Source organism: Microcaecilia unicolor, chromosome 1, assembly GCF_901765095.1.
Source record: "Microcaecilia unicolor chromosome 1, aMicUni1.1, whole genome shotgun sequence".
NCBI classification, from domain to species: Eukaryota; Metazoa; Chordata; class Amphibia; order Gymnophiona; family Siphonopidae; genus Microcaecilia; species Microcaecilia unicolor.
In genome coordinates this window covers 125175011-125197504 of record NC_044031.1, presented here as the reverse complement: position 1 = coordinate 125197504, position 22494 = coordinate 125175011, and the positions used below count along the sequence as shown (strand labels likewise).

Sequence of the window (22494 nt, the reverse complement as noted above, 5' to 3'; positions counted from 1 at the left end):
CACTGACCATCAAACCCCCATTCAGTGGATGTCTCGATATAAAGACTAAAATCCACGTATCATGCATTGGTTCCTTTGCCTCCAGCCCTTTAGCTTTTGGGTGAAATATCGGGTGGGCCAAGAGCATACTAATTCTGACTTTTTGTCTCAGTAGATGGACCCTGATATGGCATGCACTCAACCAGGCAGAGCCGAGCTGAGGTGGAGGGTATGTGAGGGGTTTATAGAACAGTGCTCCTTATCCTTAAGAATAGTCCCTCTGTCTGAGATACTTTAAACCTACTAGTCCCGCCCAGGGAGGACGTGAGATGGGTGGTGTGGAGTCAAAAGGACTAGAACTAGGAAGTATTAAAGCAGGGCCAGAGTGGGGTTAAGGAGGCCCAGGGAAGGTTGAAGTGAAGCATCAGCATACGCCTTTATGACATATGTCTAACTACTGTGACCTGGCTGAAGTAAGCCCACTTTTGATTTGAAGACTTGTAAGCCTTGTTCTGAAGACTGTTTGGGGCTAGCCCTGGAAACCCACAGAGAGAGAACAGAAACTTACAGACTGTGTTTGGGGCATGGCAATCACAAGTTACAGACTGTGTTTTGGGCCCTGTCAGCCATGGCCATAGTTAAGATGCTGTTCTCTGAAATAAAGAGTCTTTACCTTTATTCCTGGGCCTGTGAAGTAACAGGCCTCAGATTAAGTTTAATAAAGCCCTTATTTTTCACATTTACAATGTTATCTAGCTGTGTTATTGTGAAGGCACATCCTGAACCCTCGCTCACAGTATCATAGGGTGGATAACATGAGGATGGACATTGAGGCCGGAGAATTAATTTGGGCTGCAAAAATCCTTGGGAACACTACAGTTTAGGGGGTGAAGAACTTTTGTGAACGAAAGATCATATGTATGATCTTAAGATGGTCAAAACAGAAAAGTTGATGGCGAAAACTAGAAGGTTGCTTGGGTGCATAGGGAGAGGAATGGGCCAATAAGAAAAAGTAGGTGTGATGCCCCTGTATAAGACTCTGGTGAGACCTCGTTTAGGAATATTGTATACAGTGGTGGAAATAAGTATTTGATCCCTTGCTGATTTTGTAAGTTTGCCCACTGACAAGACATGAGCAGCCCATAATTGAAGGGTAGGTTATTGGTAACAGTGAGAGATAGCACATCACACAATTAAATCCGGAAAATCACATTGTGGAAAGTATATGAATTTATTTGCCATTCTGCAGAGGGAAATAAGTATTTAATCCCTCTGGCAAACAAGACCTAATACTTGGTGGCAAAACCCTTGTGGCAAGCACAGCGGTCAGACGTCTTCTGTAGTTGATGATGAGGTTGCACACATGTCAGGAGGAATTTTGGTCCACTCCTCTTTGCAGATCATCTCTAAATCATTAAGAGTTCTGGGCTGTCGCTTGGCAACTCGCCAGCTTCAGCTCCCTCCATAAGTTTTCAATGGGATTAAGGTCTGGTGACTGGCTAGGCCACTCCATGACCCTAATGTGCTTCTTCCTGAGCCACTCCTTTGTTGCCTTGGCTGTATGTTTTGGGTCATTGTCGTGCTGGAAGACCCCGCCACGACCCATTTTAAGGCCCTGGCGGAGGGAAGGAGGTTGTCACTCAGAATTGTACGGTACATGGCCCCATCCATTCTCCCATTGATGCGTGAAGTAGTCTGTGCCCTTAGCAGAGAAACACCCCCAAAACATAACATTTCCACCTCCATGCTTGACAGTGGGGACGTTGTTCTTGGGTCATAGGCAGCATTTCTCTTCCTCCAAACACGGCGAGTTGAGTTCATGCCAAAGAGCTCAATTTTTGTCTCATCTGACCCACTAGCACCTTCTCCCAATCACTCTCGGCATCATCCAGGTGTTCACTGGCAACTTCAAGCGGGCCGTCACATGTGCCTTCCGGAGCAGGGGGACCTTGCGGGCACTGCAGGATTGCAATCCGTTATGTCGTAATGTGTTACCAATGGTTTTCGTGGTGAAAGTGGTCCCAGCTGCCTTGAGATCATTGACAAGTTCCCCCCTTGTAGTTGTAGGCTGATTTCTAACCTTCCTCATGATCAAGGATACCCCACGAGGTGAGATTTTGCGTGGAGCCCCAGATCTTTGTCGATTGACAGTCATTTTGTACTTCTTCCATTTTCTTACTATGGCACCAACAGTTGTCTCCTTCTCGCCCAGCGTCTTACTGATGGTTTTGTAGCCCATTCCAGCCTTGTGCAGGTGTATGATCTTGTCCCTGACATCCTTAGACAGCTCCTTGCTCTTGACCATTTTGTAGAGGTTAGAGTCTGGCTGATTCACTGAGTCTGTGGACAGGTGTCTTTCATACAGGTGACCATTGCCGACAGCTGTCTGTCATGCAGGTAACGAGTTGATTTGGAGCATCTACCTGGTCTGTAGGGGCCAGATCTCTTACTGGTTGGTGGGGGATCAAATACTTATTTCCCTCTGCAGAATGCAAATAAATTCATATACTTTCCACAATGTGATTTTCCGGATTTAATTTGTGATGTGCTATCTCTCACTGTTACCAATAACCTACCCTTCAATTATGGGCTGCTCATGTCTTTGTCAGTGGGCAAACTTACAAAATCAGCAAGGGATCAAATACTTATTTCCACCACTGTATAATTCTGGAAACTGCACCTTCAAACAGATATAAACAAGATGGAATCAGTCCAGAAGGCGGCTGCTAAAATGGTAAGTGGTCTTCGTCATAAAGCGTACAGGGACTTAAAAATCTGGAAGAAAGGTGGGAGAGGGGGTATATGATAGAGATATTTAAATACCTTTTCAGCATAAATGCACAGGAGGTGAGTCTTTCTAATGAAGCTAATGAGGGGGCATAGGATGAAGAAACCTGAGAAAATACTTCTTCACGGAAATGGTGGTAAATTCATGGAACAGCTGCCTTGTGGAAGGGTGGAGGTGAAAATGGTGTCTAAATTCAAGAGAGCTGGGGACAAGTACATAGGATCTCTAAGGGAGAGTAATAGAGTAGATGGCATGGATGGGCAGACTGGATAGGCCATATGGTCTTTATCTTCCTACGTTTTTCTGTGTTTCTGTGTGAATTTGCCAATGAAATCAGCTGCTCATAAATTGCTCAACTTCATCATTTTTGTTCTCCCTAATAGTGCACTGTGAAAATGCAACCCAGTGTGACTATAACTGAGTTGATTCCTCTAATAAAATACAGTTACACTATCCATTCCAAGTTTCATTCACATTACTGAGCCCTACCAAAAACCCCCCAAAAAACAATCAAGCTGTGGCTGCACTCTCTCACACAAGCCAATAACATTGCAGACTAACCCATGCTGGTAATAACCAATCACTTATCTTAAATGTGCACACCACCACACGCTCATAACACAAACCTTGCACAAACGTTAAGCAAAGGCAAAGCTCTAAAATTATTGGCCACAAAAGAACTGGTTTCCTACTCATAAAAGGCTACTAATTGTACCACTATACAGGCTTCACATATTTCCAGCAATAATCACTAACCAATGGACTGTGTTTACCTAAATCTTAAGTCTCTGGCTCTTGCATTGTGAAACTTGAGCAGTTTTTAATCTCAACTTTAGGTTTACCAGTGTCTAGACATACTTACACTTTCTCTGAGGACAACTGAAACATATGAAGCACATATATGGGTGACGTCATCTGAAGAAGCCTGGCAAAGGCTTGCTCCCCAGCGTTCAGTTACCAGAAACTTTTTTGGAGCAGCTGCTTTGTATGCATACCTTCCCGTTTGCAACTGTCGTGCAGGACAAAGACAGTTGACTTTTTTTTTCTGTGAAGTTGTGAGGATGCTGTTTCAGTTGCTCCTCATACAGTCCCCCTTTTCTGGTGGCCTTCCTTACAATGGTTTATGTTTTTTCCTCATGAAAGTTGGTACGGGACCTTGCCTTTTCTTTTTCCTTTTTTAATTTTTTGTAGCATTTATTAAGTTTCATTAATTTTTCCATTGCTCTGTCATCCCCCTGAGGTCTGAGCATTCTGGTTGGCTAAATCAGGGGTGTGCTGGTAAATTGTTAACGGGGGCTCTCTCTCGCCAGCAAAGTAAAAGAGAATTCAGGATGGGCCCAAGCCCACATTTTGGGATCCATTTGTTAAAGTAGCCATGGAGAACTGGCTCCCAAAATTCTTAAAAACTTAACAAACGGCTCTCGAGAGCCTGCTCCAGCACACCACTGGGCTAAATTCTCTTCCCTTTTTTCCTTCAATCAATGAGCCATTTGATTTGCTGTAGCTGATTTTCCAACCATGTCCCAGAAAACTCCCAGTGGATTAAAAAGTGTTCAAGATGCAGCAAGATCATGTCCTGTACCGACCCGAACAACTGGTACTTGCCCTGTCTGGGACCTTCTCTATGCAAACTCTTCATAGATGGAGAAGAGTGCCATCAAAAGTTGTTTTGGTTCTCAGAAGTCCAGTCCATTGACTTTGGCATCCAAGGCCTCAGAACTGGGGATGTATCGGCAGCGAGGTGGTCTCTCCCAACCTCAGTGTGGAACATTGGTAGTGCCTGTCGGGACTGAGCATCCTCTGATCCCATGCTGAGGACATGTAAGGATTCAACATTGTTCTCATCAGCACCAAGAACATGATGTCGAGCAGAGGAGAAGAGGCGTCAGCATCAGTCCTCTTGGAAGCACAGTGGCAGGAGCTCCTGGACACCTGTGTTGCCAGTACTTGAGAAGCATTGATGACAAGAGGGCTGCTCTTCCTCCTTGGAGTGGACACCGATGTGCCAGCTTCCCCAGAACTGGGACTAGGCTTCTGATTCAGCCTCAGTATCTTCTCAGACTGTCCCCACACCGGAACTGGCCCAGCCTTTACCGAAGCCTGCTATCAATGAGCAGTTCCAGATCATATTACAGAAAGATCTGGAGCTGGCTTGATGTGATGCCAAGGCATCAGGGGTATCAGTGTCAACTTCAATGACACTCCATCGCACACTGGAGACTCATGCCCTGACTGTTGGCCAAGCCTCAACTGTGTTGCCCAAAAGGGGCAGGTTGATGGTGCAGGTTGAGATGGTGCTGCTTTCCAGCCTCTTAGGGTAGGAAGCTTCCTTCGAACCCAGCAGGCAATGTTGCCTGGTGCTCCTGCCCAGAGTCGGGAAGTGACTCCATTGGTGCGAGGCAGACACAGACTCGGATGTTCTGAGTGGATACTGTCCTGATGAGCCGGCCAAGACTTTTCAGAGGAGGGGTTCCTTGGTCTCACTTCAGATCCTATTCCACCTAAGGAGCTTTTCTTTACCACTTGTTTTGTGGGAGATGGCTCAGTCTGCCCCATTTAAGTTGAAGGTGATCCCTGATGTTAGACATCCTTTATTTATGAAACCCTTTCCAAGGAGTCTGTGACAGTACCTGTGCACAGCATCCTTCAGGCTGTGCAGCAGAAGCATTGGGAGACTCCCCCTCTCTGTGAGAAGTAGCAGTTTCCTCACCATTACATGGTAGTCGAATCTGCTCTCAAAAAAGACAGAAGCTCCATGCCTCGGTGCCCCTAGGGAGGAGGGATGCTTAGACTTTGGAATCTTTTGGGAGAAATGTTTTCCAGAATGTTGTGCTCATATCCCGCATACAATCTTACCAGTTCTACATGAGTATACACTTGTGAAACCTAGTGTGTCATGTGGTGGAGTTTGCAGATTCTCTACTTCCAAAACAAGTTGCTGAGCTCCACTAGCTAGCAGCCAAGCAGAAGGAATGCAGAAAGTACATAGCCAGGGCAACCTATAATGCTTTTGATATGGTGTACAGAGACTCCGCTGTGGGTACTGGTATGTGCATTCTCACTTTGCTGCATGTCTTACCATGAACCAGTGGTTCAGGAGAAACTGGTGGACATTCCATGCTGAGGAGACAATCTGATTGGTGACAAGGTGCTGGAGGTCACTGACAACAAAAATGGCCTCTTGTAACCTCCAACTTTTGAGTCTTCAAAATAGTCCAGTAGGGTTATACCCTTCATTGGCAAAAATTCCGACCACTGCGGTCAAACCAGGTCCACCAGGGGAAAAAGGAAAGGGATTTTACGCCTCTGGTTTTCTTGGGGACTAGGAAATACTTGGGTTCCATCCCATCCTAGACCTAAGGGTCCTGAACAAATATCTGACAATAGAAAAGTTTTGGATGGTTTCCCAGGGCACCTTTGATCCACATGATTCAGGAAAGTGATTGGCTATGGTTTCTAGACTTAAAGGATGATTATACCTACTATGATAGTAGACTGGCAGTTGGCTACAGGATTTCATAGACACAGGCAGTTTGCAGTGCAAAATCAAAGGAAACTTTATTGGTAGGAAATAATTAAAGCAATACAGTCTGTTCCCTTGCCACAGACTCTTTCCAACCCTGCTCAGCAACCCCAATAACATTCACTGAAAATTTATTATTTATTTATTTAGATTTTGCTCACATCTTTTCAGTAGTAGCTCTGGGTATTTCCCTGTCCCTCGGGGGCTCACAATCTAATTTTGTACCTGAGGCAATGGAGGATTAAGTGATGTGCCCAAGATTATGAGGAGCAGAAGTGGGATTTGAACCAGCCACCTCTGGATATCAAGACCAATTTTCTAAATACTAGGCCACGCCTCCATGTCACTGTTTAGGCCTCTTGAAGTGTAATATCTGTGAAGTTTTATTATCCTAGAAGTATAACTCGGCACATCAGCACACACCTGAAGCCTCTTTATTTTCTGAAATTTCATTTATTGAATAAATATAGATAGTTTACTCACAGTCAGATGTTCAGAAGTATTGCCCCAAGGCAAGAGACTCCGTAATTCTGAGAGCAGTATCAGTGTTTGGATATAGAAATCTGAAGAGAAGTAGCTTTATTGCAGAGGTGGGAGAATGGTTAAACAGATGCAAGCAGTTCAGAGCTGGGTGGCTGTAATATTCAATATCTTATGAGAAAGAATGGACGAGGTTAAAAACAGGTTCATTACAAGGGGGGTTAGCAGGACAAGTGCTGTCTGAAGCAAGAAGAAGAATGCCTCATGGAAAAGGGGAGGTCAAGAAAGGGCTCACACAAGCCCAGGGAATAGTAGGTACACAGACCAATAGGGACAGAGCCTACCATCAGGTAGCAGGGGTGGTCCCAGGGGGCAGTCCTCGATTGGAGGGAAAGGTCATATCCAGCTGACCTCTCAGGACAGAAATAGTAATAATGATCAGGAAATGATAGCCGGCAGACAAAAGAAAATGAAGGCACTCCTTTACCTTTGCAGTCTTCTGTTCCTTCTTATGTACACCTGCTAGCTAGGGCCACCCCTTGCTTCCCTGGGACTCCCCCACAAGTAAAGCAGTCCAGCCAACACTTTTTAGAGAGTTCTGCCACTTGGAGCCTCCCTCTAGGAGATCTCTGAACTCGGGATCTCTCTCCTGGAGACCTCATGCTTTGGGGCCTCTCTGGTTCTACATTCTCAGGACATTTCCTTCCCTCTGAGCCCTGCCCTTCTGACTCAGGTCCTGCTTTGACAGTTTAATGCCACCTGCTTTCAGGCAGCTAAATTGTGACGTTTGTGAGCCCTTGGCCCAGAGGTGGCCCGTGAGAATCACCCAACCACCTCTGGGTAGACCGAGTCCCCTCAGAACTAAGAGTACTCTGTTCCCATCTCTGCTACTGCCAACTCCAGACTTCGCGCCTTCTGTCTCGCTGCACCCTACGCCTGGAATAAACTTCCTGAGCCCCTACGTCTTGCCCCATCCTTGGCCACCTTTAAATCTAGACTGAAAGCCCACCTCTTTAACACTGCTTTTGACTCGTAACCACTCGCCTCCACCTACCCTCCTCTCTTCCTTCCCGTTCACATTAATTGATTTGATTTGCTTACTTTATTTATTTTTTTTGTCTATTAGATTGTAAGCTCTTTGAGCAGGGACTGTCTTTCTTCTATGTTTGTGCAGCGCTGCGTACGCCTTGTAGCACTATAGAAATGCTAAATAGTAGTAGTAGTAGTACTCCCAAGAACTGGACTGGACCACAAGTGGAGATGAACTGAGGCAGCTTTATTAGTAGCAAAAACACAAGACGAAAAGGGTAGCCAAATGGCACAGAAAGGAAAACAGGCAGCCTAGCTGAAGTACGGCTAACATAAAACATGACTAAGGTAAAGTAGAACAGCCTAGCTGTATAGGGAAATCAAACATAAGCAGCCTAGCTGCGCATCTCAATACTAACACAGCAATTCAAACATATGGCATACAATAGAACACAATAGACTAGGCAAAGGGCCCACCCTAGCGGGACAAAAACAAACAGGCAATACTTGGCTGACAGTGGTAACACTGCTAGTGGTTGAGAAAAGGGTTCATTCTGTCAGTACACTCAGATGAGCCGCAGAACAACCGTGGAAAGCTCCCTTAAAACCAGAGTGGAGCAAAGTAAAACAAATGAGAAAGGGAAAAGTCTCTTAAGGACCTGCACCGCAGGTAGAGTCAAGAACGGGCCATACTGCTCACTGAAGACCAGGGATGTCTCCTAAGGCAGGTAAGATAAAGCAAAAATTCCGAGCCAATGCTCCCAAGGCAAGCAAGGTGAAGAAGCCAAACCTGAGCCGATGCTCCCAAGGGAGAAGACTAAACGGCCCAGCACAGCAACCAAGGGCCAGGAACAGCCCATGCGGACCCCTCCGTGCTTCAAGCACCGCTCCCTTGTCCAGAGATTCCTTAAGATGTGGCCTCATCCGCTGCAGCTGCAGCACTCCCCGTCATCCAGCCCACACAGTCCCAAACACAGCACAAAGCTACTCGCTGCATACAGCGACCAAGGACCCACTGTGGTGACAGGAAACTAAGCTGAGGCACGTAAGGCTCTGGACTCACAGGCTTGGCAGGCAGGCGTCACTGGACCAAAGTAAAGGTGAAAGCTGTAGGCAAAGCTTTTACTCCTCAGGACTACCAGGCTTGAAGGCAGACTTCCACTGGAACACAGCATAAGGAGAAAGCTGTAGCAAAGCTTTACCTCTCAGGACTACCAGTCTTGAAGGCAGACTTCCACTGGAACACAGCATAAGGAGAAAGCTGTAGGCAAAGCTTGAGGCCATGGCATCACAAAGAAACAGTAGTTGGAACTAACAGAGCCCATGCAGGCCAGGCCCCATCAAGGATAATTGCTAAAACCCTGAGCACTCTCAGAAGCCAGCTTAGGAAGTTTTCAGTGCTGATGACATCACCAGCTTGGCCTCCACCACTCTACAGTGACCCTACAGGTCACTGACTGGAACTGCAGGTAATTTTAGAAGGAGGAACAGGGCACTGACAAGCAAGGCATGGACGTCGCCGACGATGACCATGACAACCGCCTTAATGCCACCTGCTGTAAGGTGGCTAACCTGCACCTTCAGTGAGGGAGTGTCCCTAGGGACACCTGCTGCTATACCACTCACTCCTTCACACCCACATTCAGATACTCCCTCACACCCACATTCAGATACATCCCAGTCACAGGATGTATTTCAGATTTCAAGTAAGGAAACACCATTACTGGTATTGTGTTCTGTTTTTGGCTTCACATCTGCTCCCAGAGTATTTACAAAGTGCCTGGCAGTAGTTGCAGCATCACTATGTAGACTGCACGTGTTTCCCTACAAAGATGATTGTCTAGTGAAGAGCACATCACAGGAAGAAGCTCAAGAATCAATATGAAGAACTATTTGAGTGCTGGTGTTAGTAGGGTTCATTATCTACTACGCAAAATCTCATCTCATTCCTGTACGATTATAATTTATTTAATTTATTTATTTTGCTGCATTTATATCCCACATTTTCCCACCTATTTGTAGGCTCAATGTGGCTTACAATATAATACAACTACAATCACATTGATGGAATAGAGAATCAGAGTATATATAACAGATAAGGTGCATAGGAATATTATGGCAATCATATTAACGGAGAAGAATTTCAGAATTATTGCTATTAAGGTTCATATGAAAATTATGTTGATTAAGAAGTGGGTAGGTGGATAACAACATAACATAATGATATCAGGACAGGGTATGATTATTAGTAATTAGGGTGTAAATAAAATAGTCAAAATAAGAGTTCCAATATAAAATTGTGTCTGGTGTAGTTTAGGAGTCAGATCGTTATGAGGAATCCATTTTGTACGCTTTTTTGAACAAATAAGTCTTCAGTAGTTTCCGGAAGGTCACCAAGTTGCGTGTTTTTCTTATAGTGGTTGGTAATTCATTCCATCGTTGTGTACAGATGTATGAAAAGCTAGATGTATGTATTGATTTGTATTTAAGTCCTCTGCAATTGGGATAATGGAGGTTTAAGAAAGTACGTGATGAACTTTTGTTGTTTCTCTCTGGTAGATCTATAAGGTCTGACATGTAAGATGGGGCATCTCCGTAAATAATTTTATGAACTAAGGTGCATATTTTGAATGTAACTCGATCCTTTAGTGGAAGCCAGTGTAATTTTTCTCTAAGGGGTTTAGCACTATAGTATTTCACCTTTCCGAATATCAGTTTGGCTGCGGTGTTCTGGGCAGTCTGGAGTTTCTTAATGGTTTGAGCTTTGCATCCCGCATATAAGGAATTGCAGTAATCCAAATGGCTCAATAACAGTGATTGCACTAGTTTGCGGAATGTCTCTCTTGGGAAGAAAAGTTTTATTTTTCTAAGCCTCCACATTGCATAAAACATGTTCTTTATAACATTTTTCACGTGGTTATCTAGACTAAGGTTACGATCGATTGTTACACCTAAGAGTTTCAGGTTGTCCGCAACAGGAAGAGTGTGATTTAGTATATTTATATTGGTATAGTTGATTTTATTATACTGCGATGATAATATAAGGCATTGTGTTTTTTCTGCGTTGAGTTTCAGTTGGAATGCATCCACCCATGAATTCATAGCTTGGAAGCTGAGATTAATTTTATCTACAATTTCAGACAAGTCATTTTTATGAGACATATATCGTCACATCGTCAGCATAAATATAAGGGTTAAGGTTTAGGTTGGATAAAGATCTGGTTAGTGGTAACATCATTAAATTAAAAAGGATCGGGGAAAACGGAGATCCTTGTGACACACCACATTCAGGTCTCCATGGCGATGATATAATCGATTCAGATATTACCTGGTATGTTTTCGCCGTTAGGAAGCTATGAAACCAATTCAGTACATTACCTCCAATTCCAAAATATTCAAGAATGTTTGATAGGATACCATGGTCAACCATGTCGAACGCGCTGGACATGTTGAGTTGTAAAAGAAGAACATTGTTACCGTTTGCAATAATTTGTTTAAATTTGGTCATGAGTGTTAAAAGAACTGTTTCGGTGCTGTGATTGGCACAGAAGCCAGATTGGTGTGTGCAATACTGAGAAGTTGTTCAAGTAGTTGGTAAGTTGTTTAGTTACCAGGCTTTCCAGCAGCTTGACTACCAATGGGATGGATGCCACTGGACGATAATTAGATATATCATTTAGTTTTTTCTTCTGGTCTTTGGGAATTGGTGTTAGTAGGATATTTCCTTTATCTGTGGAAAGGATCCCTGTTGAAGCATGTGATTCGGGTAGGAGGTGAGATCTACTATGAAACACTGGGGGGCAGATTTTATTAAGTAGCTGGGGCATGCATAGAAGCCCTGCTAGACACTGTTCAAACCCAAGCCTTCTTACTTCACATATGGGCAGATGCATTGATCAGTATTGCTCTTCTGGTTTGGCAGATGTTGAAATTACTAGGCCACATGGCCTCCACTGTACTTGTCACATTCATGGCACATCTCCATTTGAGAGCGGCCTAGAGGACCCTAGTTTCCCAGTTGAACCAGGCTGCAGGGAACCTATCGAATGTCAATGTCACTATGTAACTCAGGGAGCCACTCTTGTGATGGACAGTTTTACCAGAATTTGGCAAAGGGACTACCATTCTAAGTCCCTCCACCTCACAAAATGTTGAAAATGGATGCATCCAGCCTAGGCTGGGAGCTCATGTAGATGGGCTTCACACTCAAGGTCTATGGCCCATATGGAGATACAGCTTCACATCAATCTGCTCAAGCTATGGGCCATTAGGAATGCTCTAAAGGGTTTCAGAGAGCACCAAATTATACTCATCCAGACAGTCATGATGGGTTAGGAAGTGGTCAGGATGTGTGTCCAGCCATTGCATGGTGCTCAGGGTCACATACCTGGCAGGGAACAGCAATAGGTTGGTGGACAGACTGAGCAGAGTAATGCAGTCACACAAGTGGTCTCTCAACATGGGCATAGCCTGACAGATCTTCTGAGAGTAGGACACCCCCTTGGTGGGTATCTTTTTCCACTCACCTGGTCAACAAGGTGCCTCAGTTCTGCTCCAGACTGAGATTACATGGCACACTAATGTTGGTTGCCCTTCTCCTTGATTGGGGAAAAGGTCTTCTGTATGCATATCCTCCCATACCTCTGGCAAGCAGGACCTTGCTGAAATTTAAGAAACATCGGTGAACCATGGCCCTCATTGCACCATATTGGCCACATTATATATATGGTTCCCTCTACTTCTCGAGTTAGCTTCCAGGGATCCATGGAATCTGGACTGTTTTCTGACTTTCATCACCCAGAATAAGGAGTCTTTTCTGCATCCCAGCCTCCAGGACCTGGCCTCATGACTTGAATGTTGAGAGCGTAGAACTTCCATCCCTTCAACTGCATGAGGATGTCTCCAGAGTCTTGCTTATTTCTAGGAAAGATTCTACTAAGAGATCATATTGTTTGAAATGGAAGACTTTTGCTGTCTGGTGTGAGGGTAAGGCTCTAGATCCACTTTCTTATCCTACACAAAAGCTGATTGAATGCTTTAGTACTTTTCCTAGTCTACTCTAAAAATGAACTCAGTAAGGGTTCACCTCAGTGCGATTGGCCTGCTTATCCGACATTGCTGCCTGGATGTCCAACCGTCACCTGAAACTAAACATGGCCAATACGGAACTTATTGTGTTCCCACCCAAACCCACTTCTCCTCTCCCTTCACTTTCTATCTCAATTGATAACACCCTCATCGTCCCCGTCTCATCTGCCCGCAACCTTGGTGTCATCTTCGACTCCTCCCTCTCCTTCTCTGCGCATATCCAGCAGATAGCCAAGACCTGTCGCTTCTTCCTCTATAACATTAGCAAAATTCGCCCCTTCCTCTCCGAGCACACCACCCAAACTCTCATCCACTCTCTCATTACCTCTCGCCTTGACTACTGCAACCTACTCCTCACCGGCCTCCCACTTAGCCATCTATCCCCCCTTCAGTCCATCCAGAACTTGGCCGCACGTCTTATCTTCCGCCTCAACCGATATACTCATATCACCCCTCTCCTCAAGTCACTTCATTGGCTTCCGATCAGATACCGCATACAGTTCAAGCTTCTCCTACTCACCTACAAATGCACTCGATCTGCAGCCCCTCCTTACCTTTCTACTCTCATCTCCCCTTATGTCCCCACCCGTAACCTCCGCTCTCTAGACAAATCCCTCCTTTCAGTACCCTTCTCCACCACCGCCAACTCTAGGCTTCGCCCTTTCTGCCTCGCTTCACCCCATGCTTGGAACAAACTCCCTGAGCCTATACGCTGGGCCCCCTCCCTACCCATCTTCAAATCATTGCTCAAAGCCCACCTCTTCAATGTCGCCTTCGGCACCTAATCACTACACCTCTTCTCAGGAAATCTTAACTACCCCAACTTGACATTTCGTTCTTTAGATTGTAAGCTCTTCTGAGCAGGGACTGTCCTTATTTGTTAATTTGTACAGCGCTGCGTAACCCTAGTAGCGCTCTAGAAATGTTAAGTAGTAGTAGTAATAGTAGTAGTTATCACCATGTGGAAGATATGCCCATTTCTGTGCAGCTTTTAGTTTTGTTCATGAGGGGTTTATTATTGCTAAAGCCCTGATCAAACAGTGCCATGGGATATCAAGGTTGTTTTCACCCAGCTAATGAAAGCGCCATTTGAGCCACTTGATTTTTGCCATCTGAAGTATCTGATATAGAAAGTGTTGTTTTTGGTGACTGTTGCTTCAGCCTGCAGGGTCAGCAAGCTTCAGGCCCTAATAACTGATTCACCTTACACAAAATTTCATCATAACAGAGTAGTACTTAACACTTATCCTAAGTTCTTTCCTAAGGTAGTGTTGGAATTCTATCTTAACCAGTAAATTGTTCTGCCAACATTCTAACCAAAACCTCATGCCCATCCTAGTGAAAGCACACTGCACACTTTGGACTGGAACCTTAGCCTTCTATCTGGAGCAGACTAAAGCTCATGGACAGTCCACCCAGCTTTTTGATTCGTTTGACCCAGACTGGATTGGGGCAGCTATAAATGCAGTTTTTCCAGTTGCCTAGCAAGATGTATCTCTTTTACTCATAACCTAACTTCTCTACAGTCTTTACGGTTAGGGGACTTTAAAGCGCGGTCGCCAATTTCTTTGTTTACACACATATAAGGTGTAAATCAACATTACTTATGCCAAGGCTGGGCTGATTCTAGTAATGCCTTACACAGTCAGTGGGGAAATAGTTTCCTGCATTATGTCCAGTAAGAATCCACATGAGAAATCCCTCTACACTCTGGACTGTGAGTGGGCCCTTATGTACTGCCTACAAACTGAATTGGGAAGTCTACACAGCGTTTTGTCTCCTTTGACCCAGTGGTGCATCCTGGAGTTCAATTCCAGTTTATTACATTCTGAAAATTATATACACACTAAGTGGGAAAGTAGAATTTAGTGAAATCAGTGCTCCTTAAAGCAAATTTAGGGTCTTCTTTACTAAAGTTTAATGTGTGCTAAATGCTGCACATCTTATTTTCTACCTATGAGTCACTTGGCACTTAGCACATGCTAAGCTTTAGCAAAAAGGGCTCCTTAGTTTACTAATTTTAATACCCTTCTCCCACATAAGATACTACACATGATTTTGAATATCCACAAAATGTAGTCAATCCTTATAAACAAGATGGTGGAAGTCAGTTAAAGCACTGCATCCCTCAGGAAGCCTGAGGTTGAAAAGGGTCCCGTCAGGAAAAGATAAGTGCGCTGCATGCTATATAACATTTCATATGCTGTTTTTATAAAATGCTGAAATAAAGATAAAGTGATAAAGGGGTTTTTCTGGCCGATGATAGATTGCAGTCTATAGAATATAGCTCTGATTGAGCGTTTCATGGACCGGTTCGTAGGGTGCTGTATTTCCATGGACTTCTGAGACCTTTTCCCCTTATTTACGTATTATAAATTACATATGTGTGATATTTATTTGTGAGTAGTAGCCAAATATAAACACACATGATTATCTGGTGTACTTATAAGCCATCTGAGACAGCTGCTTTATTGGAATCTTATTTTCTGTCATGCTGTCTTCAGATCAACTAAACTGTTCTTTATTATAAATCATTGTAAGTGAAGGACTGCAATCATATTTTTTTTGTGTGGGGGGGGGTGGGGATTGTTGAAACTTAGAATTTCAAGGAGAAGGGAGATGTTATCTCAGTAATCTGTAATGAGAGATGGTTTCTCTAGGGCATTGAAAATATAAAGCATGAAATTGAAGATTCCGAAGAACCATTGATAGATCCTGTGTATGGTCATGGAAGGTATGCTACAATTTCTCTTCAGTATGTTTGTAAAACAGTTGGTGCTTATATAAAGTTATTTAAGTGCATTTACTGCAGTGATGAATCATTTATTTATATAAACAACATGCCCAATGGGATAACATACAGTACTACAAAAAATACAAATACCAGAGTAATTCAGTTTGTTAAATAATAAAGCCATAACGCATCCACTCTTCCTGTTTAAAACATATTAAGCAGGTTAGAGTGAATGAGTATGCTTTATATTTCTCAATCAGAGGTTCTACTATTATAAACATTAAAATGATAAAAAAGGCTAACTTGCGATACTGAAAATATATCCATTGCGTGGAAAACACAAAGCTTAACTGCCCACACTTGTCTTAAAAACGGAAGCGGGAAAGAGTGTGTCAGGAATCATTTTGGACATTGCTGCCATTTTTAAGATAAGTCTGGGCAGTTAAGCTTTGCGTTTTCTACACATTGGATATATTTGCAGTGAGGCAAATTAGCCTTTTTTTTTTAGCATATTAATGTTTAGAATAGTTTCTCATTCATTCTAACTTGATTTATAAGGTAGAGGGACTTTTTGGAACCAGTTGTTTTTCTCCATTAGGCAGGCAGCAGGCAAAAGAGTAATCCAGGCACAAGCAATATTCAACAGGCAGGCAGCAGGCGAGAGAGTAATCCAGGTACAAGCAATGTCAGCAATGAGGGACCAGCAGAAGAAGCAGACTACAGAGTAGTAAAACCTACCGAAGTAGAAGCCGAAGCCCAGAAGCAGAGAAAGATTTCTCAGAAATAGTGCTGGAATCAGCCCGTAATAAGACACAGCTGGGAGGAAGAGCCGCCATGGGTTGGAGGGATACCAGAGGACACTCAAGAGGAGAGGCAGAGAAAGAGCAAGGGAGAGTCCATAGGTAGCCAGGGTAGAGAGCCAGGACACACACAGCCAATCCGCAGAGCTGAGAGGCGGGGCAGAGAACCCGGCATGCTGAGTGTGCCCAGCCAGCGTCCGTCAGAAGAGAAGAGAAGAAGCGCGCTGACGGAGACAAAGCAATTGGGAGAGGACGCCGATCGGGTGTGTGCGCCCGCTGGCGAACAGGTGGAAGCAGTGTTGCAGAAGGGAATCCAGGCCTCAAAGAACGGCGGAAGACAGCACCCCAGGAGCGCCATCACCGGCAAGGTGAGGGGTGTGACAGAAAAGATGGGCTCCACCTTAACCAGGGTGGGACCAGGCTGCTGGCATCGGCGTTTAAAAAGGAGATAGAGTAGCTTTTAAACTAGATACTAGTGGAAGGCCGACAGTCGCTCAAAAGCGCGTGGTTTGGAATAAGGTATCTTTTAAAGATATCACCAAAACAAGGAAGATAGTGTATTCCGATAGTGAGGTTGCAAAAGAGACCGTAGTAGATCAGGTGTCCTTAAATAAAAATCAGACAAAAGATTGCAATTTAATACAGTCAAGTACTGAGCATGATGTAAATAGGAACAACAAACATAGTTCGAAATGTCTATATGCGAATGCCAGAAGCCTAAGAAATAAGATAGAAGGGTTAGAATATATTGCACTAAATGAAAAATTAGATATAATAGGAATCTCTGAAACCTGGTGGAAGGAGGATAACCAGTGGGACACTGTCATACTGGAGTACAAATTATATCGTAGTGATAAGGTGAATTGAATTGGTGGAGAGGTAGCATTGTATATTAAGGAAGGCCTTGAATCAAATAAATTGAAAATTCTGCAGGAAACAAAACACATTTTGGAACCCCTGTGGATTGAAATTCCATGTGTAAAGGAGAAAAGGATAGTGATAGGAGTGTACTACCGTCCACTTGGCCAGGATGAACAGACAGATGTAGAAATGTTATCGGAAATTAGAGAGGCTAACAAACTGGGCAAAATGATAATGGGTGATTTCAATTACCCCGATATTGACTGGGTAAATGTAACATCGGAGCATGCTAGGAAGGTAAAATTCCTTGACGAAATCAAGGATTGCTTTATGGAGCAGCTGGTACAAGATCCAACGAGAGAAGGAAAAATTCTAGACCTAGTCCTTAGTGGATCACATGATATGGTGTGGGAGGTAATGGTGATAGGGCCGCTTGATAACAGTGATCATAATATGATCAGATTTTATATTAGCTTTGGAGTAAGTATACATAGGAAATCCAATACTTTAGCATTTAACTTTCAAAATGATAAAATGAGAAGAACGGTGAAAAAAAAAACTTAAGAGGAGCCGGCATGGTTAAAAAGTGAGGTGAAGGAAGCTATTAGAGCTAAAAGAAAATCCTTCAAAAAATGGAAGAAGGAACTGACTGAAAATAATAAGAAACAGCATAAATAATGTCAAGTCAAATTCAAAGTGCTGATAAGGAAGGCAAGAGGGAATTTGAAAAAAACGATTGCGTTGAAGGCAAAAATACATAGTAAAAACTTTTGTTAGTTATGTTAAAAGCAAGAAGCTGGCAAAAGAATCGGTTGGACCGCTAGATGATTGAGGGGTAAAATGGGCGATCAGGGAAGACAAAGCTGTAGCAGAGAGATTAAATGAATTCTTTGCTTTGGTCTTTACCGAGGAAGATTTGGGAGTGATACCGGTGCCAGAAATGGTATTCAAAGCTGACGAGTCAGAGAAACTGAATGAAATCTTTATAAACCTAGAGGATGAAATGGAGCAATTTGACAAATTGAAGAGTAGCAAATCTCCTGGACTGGATGGTATTGATCCCAGAGTACTGATAGAATTGAAAATTGAACTGGCGGAACTATTGTTAGTAATATGTAAATTATATTTAAAATCGAGTGTGCTACCGGAAGATTGGAGGGTAGCCCATGTAACGCCGATATTTTTAAAAGGTTCCAGAGGGGATCCGGGAAATTACAGACCAGTGAGCCTGACGTTGGTGCCGGTCAAAATGATAGACTATTATAAAGAACAAAATTACAGAGCATATTCAAAAGCATGGATTAATGAGACAAAGCCAGCATGGTTTTAGTGAAGAGAAATCTTGCCTCACCAATCTATTACATTTCTTTTAAGGGGTGAATAAACATGTGGATAAAGGTGAGCCAGTTGATATTGTGTATCTGGATTTTCAAAAGGCGTTTGACAAAGTACCTCATGAAAGACTCCAGAGGAAATTGGAAAGTCATGGGATAGGAGGTAGTGTCCTATTGTGGATTAAAAACTGATTAAAGAATAGAAAATGTTTTCTATCCTTTAATCGTAGGGTTAAATGGTCAGTATTGTCAATGGAGAAGGGTAGATAGTGGGGTTCCTCAGGGGTCTGTGCTGGGACCGCTGCTTTTTAACATATTTATAAATGATTTAGAGATGGGAGTAACTAGTGAGGTAATTAAATTTGCTGATGACACAAAGTTATTTAACAAAGTTGTTAAATCGCGAGAGGATTGTGAAAAATTTCAAGAGGACCTTAGGAGACTGGGAGTCTGGGCGTCTAAATGGCAGATGGCGTTTAATGTGAGCAAGTGCAAAGTGATGCATGTGGGAAAGAGGAACCCGAACTAAAGCTACGTAATGCTAGATTCCATGTTAGGAGTCACCGACCAAGAAAGGGATCTCAGTGTCATCGTTGTTGATGATAACGTTGAAATGCTCTGCTCAGTATGCTGCGGTGGTTAAGAAAGTAATTAGAATGTTAGGTATTATTAGGAAAGGAATGAAAAACAAAAGTGAGGATGTTATAATGCCTTTGTATCGGTCCATGATGCAACTGCACCTCGAATATTGTGTTCAATTCTGGTCGCCGCACCTCAAAAACGATATAATGGAATTAGAAAAGGTACAGAAAAGGGCGACAAAAATAATGATGGGGATGGGACGACTTCCCTATGAGGAAAGTTTGAAACATCTAGGGCTCTTCAGCCTGGAGAAGAGACGGCTGAGGGGAGATATGATAGAGGTCTATAAAATAATGAGTGGAGTGGGACGGGTAGACGTGAATCATTTGTTTACTCTTTCCAAAAATACTTGGACTAGGGGGCATGCGATGAAGCTACAAAGCAGTAAATTTAATACGAAACAGAGAAAATTTTTCTTCACTCAACTTGTAATTAAACTCTGGAATTTGTTGTCAGAGAATGTGGTAAAGGTGGTTAGCTTAGCGGGGTTTAAAAAAGGTCTGGACAGCTTCCTAAAGGAAAAGTCCATAGACCATTATTAAATTGACTTGGGAAAATCCACTGCTTATTTCTGGGATAAGCATCATAAAATGTATTGAGCTTTTCTGGGATCTTGCCAGGTATTTGTGACCTGGATTGGCCACTGTTGGAAACAGGATACTGGGCTTGATCGATCTTTGCTCTGTCCCAGTGTGGCAATACTTATGTACTTAGGTGAAATGAAATTCTTAATGGTTTTTCTGTCTAGTATGGGGTCCCCTATGCTTTGTTTCTGGAGTAGCAGCCCTTAAACTTTAAATTTGAATGTTAATGTTAATGTTTATCTTTTTCTTTTTTTCTTTTCCCTCTCTTTACTTTCATTTATGATTTTGCAGTTCCTTTCATGTTTCCCTACAATTTATAATTTGTTTACCGCTCTGATGTGTTTGGAAAGGTGGTACATCAAATTTCATTAAACTAAACTTTTTTTTAACTTAATATTTATTGACATTTTTAAAACCACAAAACAAGTGATACAACAATGCAACAGGTTTCAGGAACAACAGACAGGCCCATAAAAACAGAAACAAGCCCATTACAAATCCAAACAGGTTGCCAAGATAACCCTAAACCCCCCACCCCCCTTGAATGAACTCCCTGAAAGAGTTTAGCTGTATGGTCCAGAAGCAGGTCCAAAGCAAAAAAGAAGCCCAACATGAAGAAAGAAGAGAAGTAGGTGATAAACTAGTCCAGATGAGCAAAAACAAAATCTACCCAGATGCTGTACGACAGTGTACTCTGATACCAGGTGAGAAAGGAAGCTCATGTCCGATCAAAAGCTGCTACTCACCCTCTATGTTTAACCGTTAGCTTACTTAAATAATAAGCCTCCCACAGACAGAGCGTAGTCTCAGTAATGGGGGCAATTGCACTGATCTCCAGCACTTAACTACTTCACGGTGAAGAACAGCTATGCAGGAGAGCAGCACCTTCACCATGTCTGGAGTAACAGAAGTGGGTGGAACATGAAGCAGAAATAGTGCAGGGTGCACCGGTATTACAGTTGCCAGCATTTGAGAGAATACCCCTGCTCAAACTTACTGATTTAAGGACTTTCCCACCAAATATGAAAATAAGTACCCTTCCCCCAAGTGATCTGCACCATCTATAAAGAGACTTTACCCCATTTTCCACTAAATTAGCTGAGATACAGAAGCAAGAGGTATGGAGGAAAGCCGCCTCCCACTCCTGCTCTGCTAATGGGCGCCCTATGTCCTCTCACTGAGTGACAAAGGTAGGGGTCTGCCTAGAGCGAGGATGTAGCAGAAGACTATATAAGGAGGAAATCCTCTTGGGTTTGCATATACCCTGTGCAAAGCGTAGACAGAGAGGGTAATACATACACAGAGAGTATACAAACAAAAAAAGCACAACTGGGCCTTCAAGACTGAGACAACAGGAGTCCTTTATTGAGAGATGACCCGGCACGGGCCATGTTTTGGCGTCAACAATGCCTGCCTCAGGGATCTAATTATAAAACACATATAATGTAGAGTGACAAAAACATGAAGATAATAATCATGTAAGATTATTCTTAAGAAATATAGATTGGACTATACATAAACAATAGATTGGACTATACATAAACAATATGTATAATATAATAAAAAAAACAGCACCATAAAAGATCTGTATAGAGGAGACATTACAAAATCAACAAAAATAAAAACTTAAAAAATATATCAGTATAATAATTAAAGAAGCATGCATAAAAATGGTAGATAAGTCCATCAAGACATCAAACATCAGATATCAAATAAACATGAAAAATACATCTTCATATCCAATTATAATAAATAATAAATCTACAGAGACCAAATAGGCATGAAAAATAATCCTTCATATCCAATTATAATAAATAATAAATCTAACAAATATAGATATGAATATGAATTGTAATACAGTGCTGACTTTGTGTGTCATATTTAGTAAAAAAAAATTGGTATTTAAAATAAGGGTAAGTGATAGATTAAGTTAACACATCTAGATTTGAAAATGAATTTAACTTGCAGTATAATGTTGAATTATTTGCCATATTCAATTACAGGTTATTTATGATCTAGAGACATTTATGTATATTGAGTGAGTTTTGTAGGAACTGCCATGGATAAATAAATGTCTTCTTATTTTGAAAAAAATATAATGAAAAAAAAAAATAATAATAAGGGGAAACGGCCCCTGTTGTCTCAGTCTTGAAGGCCCAGTTGTGCTTTTTTTGTTTGTATACACCCTGTGCAAGGAATATTTCAAAAGGAGTTGATGTGACGGTGACCTGCTTCTACTGTAAGTATCACTATGAAGTAGATGTCGGAGTTGAAGATACAAGTGAAAGTCTGTATGAGCAATCTGAAACTTAGCCCGCAATTTGGAAAGCGCCCCCTCCCAAGAGTGAAAGATGGGGGGTCATGCTTTAATAAAGGGGGCCAGAGCAGACAACGAAATATTCCTCAAACCTCTCCAGCGCCCAAAAAGGACTTTAAAGGCCCAGACCCATAGTGCCAAGGAAAGTCTCAAAATGGGATTCTGAGCACGCCCTCTGCCAGGCACATTAAGCTGTTGCCAAACAGCTGAGGGCAGGTAGCCTTGAAGAGGAAAACCTCATCTATGTACACCAGAGTACCCTTTCCTTTTTTTAGTGCACTGGTCTACATAAGGCAACACCCTCTGATATAAGCCTTAAGACTATCCCTGGGTTA

At 42.8% G+C, this 22494-nt stretch overlaps 1 protein-coding gene across 1 annotated transcript in view; it reads left to right on the top strand.

Moving 5' to 3' along the window:
• The window catches only part of MINDY3 (MINDY lysine 48 deubiquitinase 3), a 468791-nt gene that overhangs the window by 140278 nt on the left and 306019 nt on the right, over window positions 1–22494 (top strand). The window contains exon 7 of the mRNA XM_030199997.1: window positions 15548–15621. Coding sequence (XP_030055857.1) covers window positions 15548–15621 — 74 coding nt within the window. The remainder of the gene's footprint in view (window positions 1–15547; window positions 15622–22494) is intronic.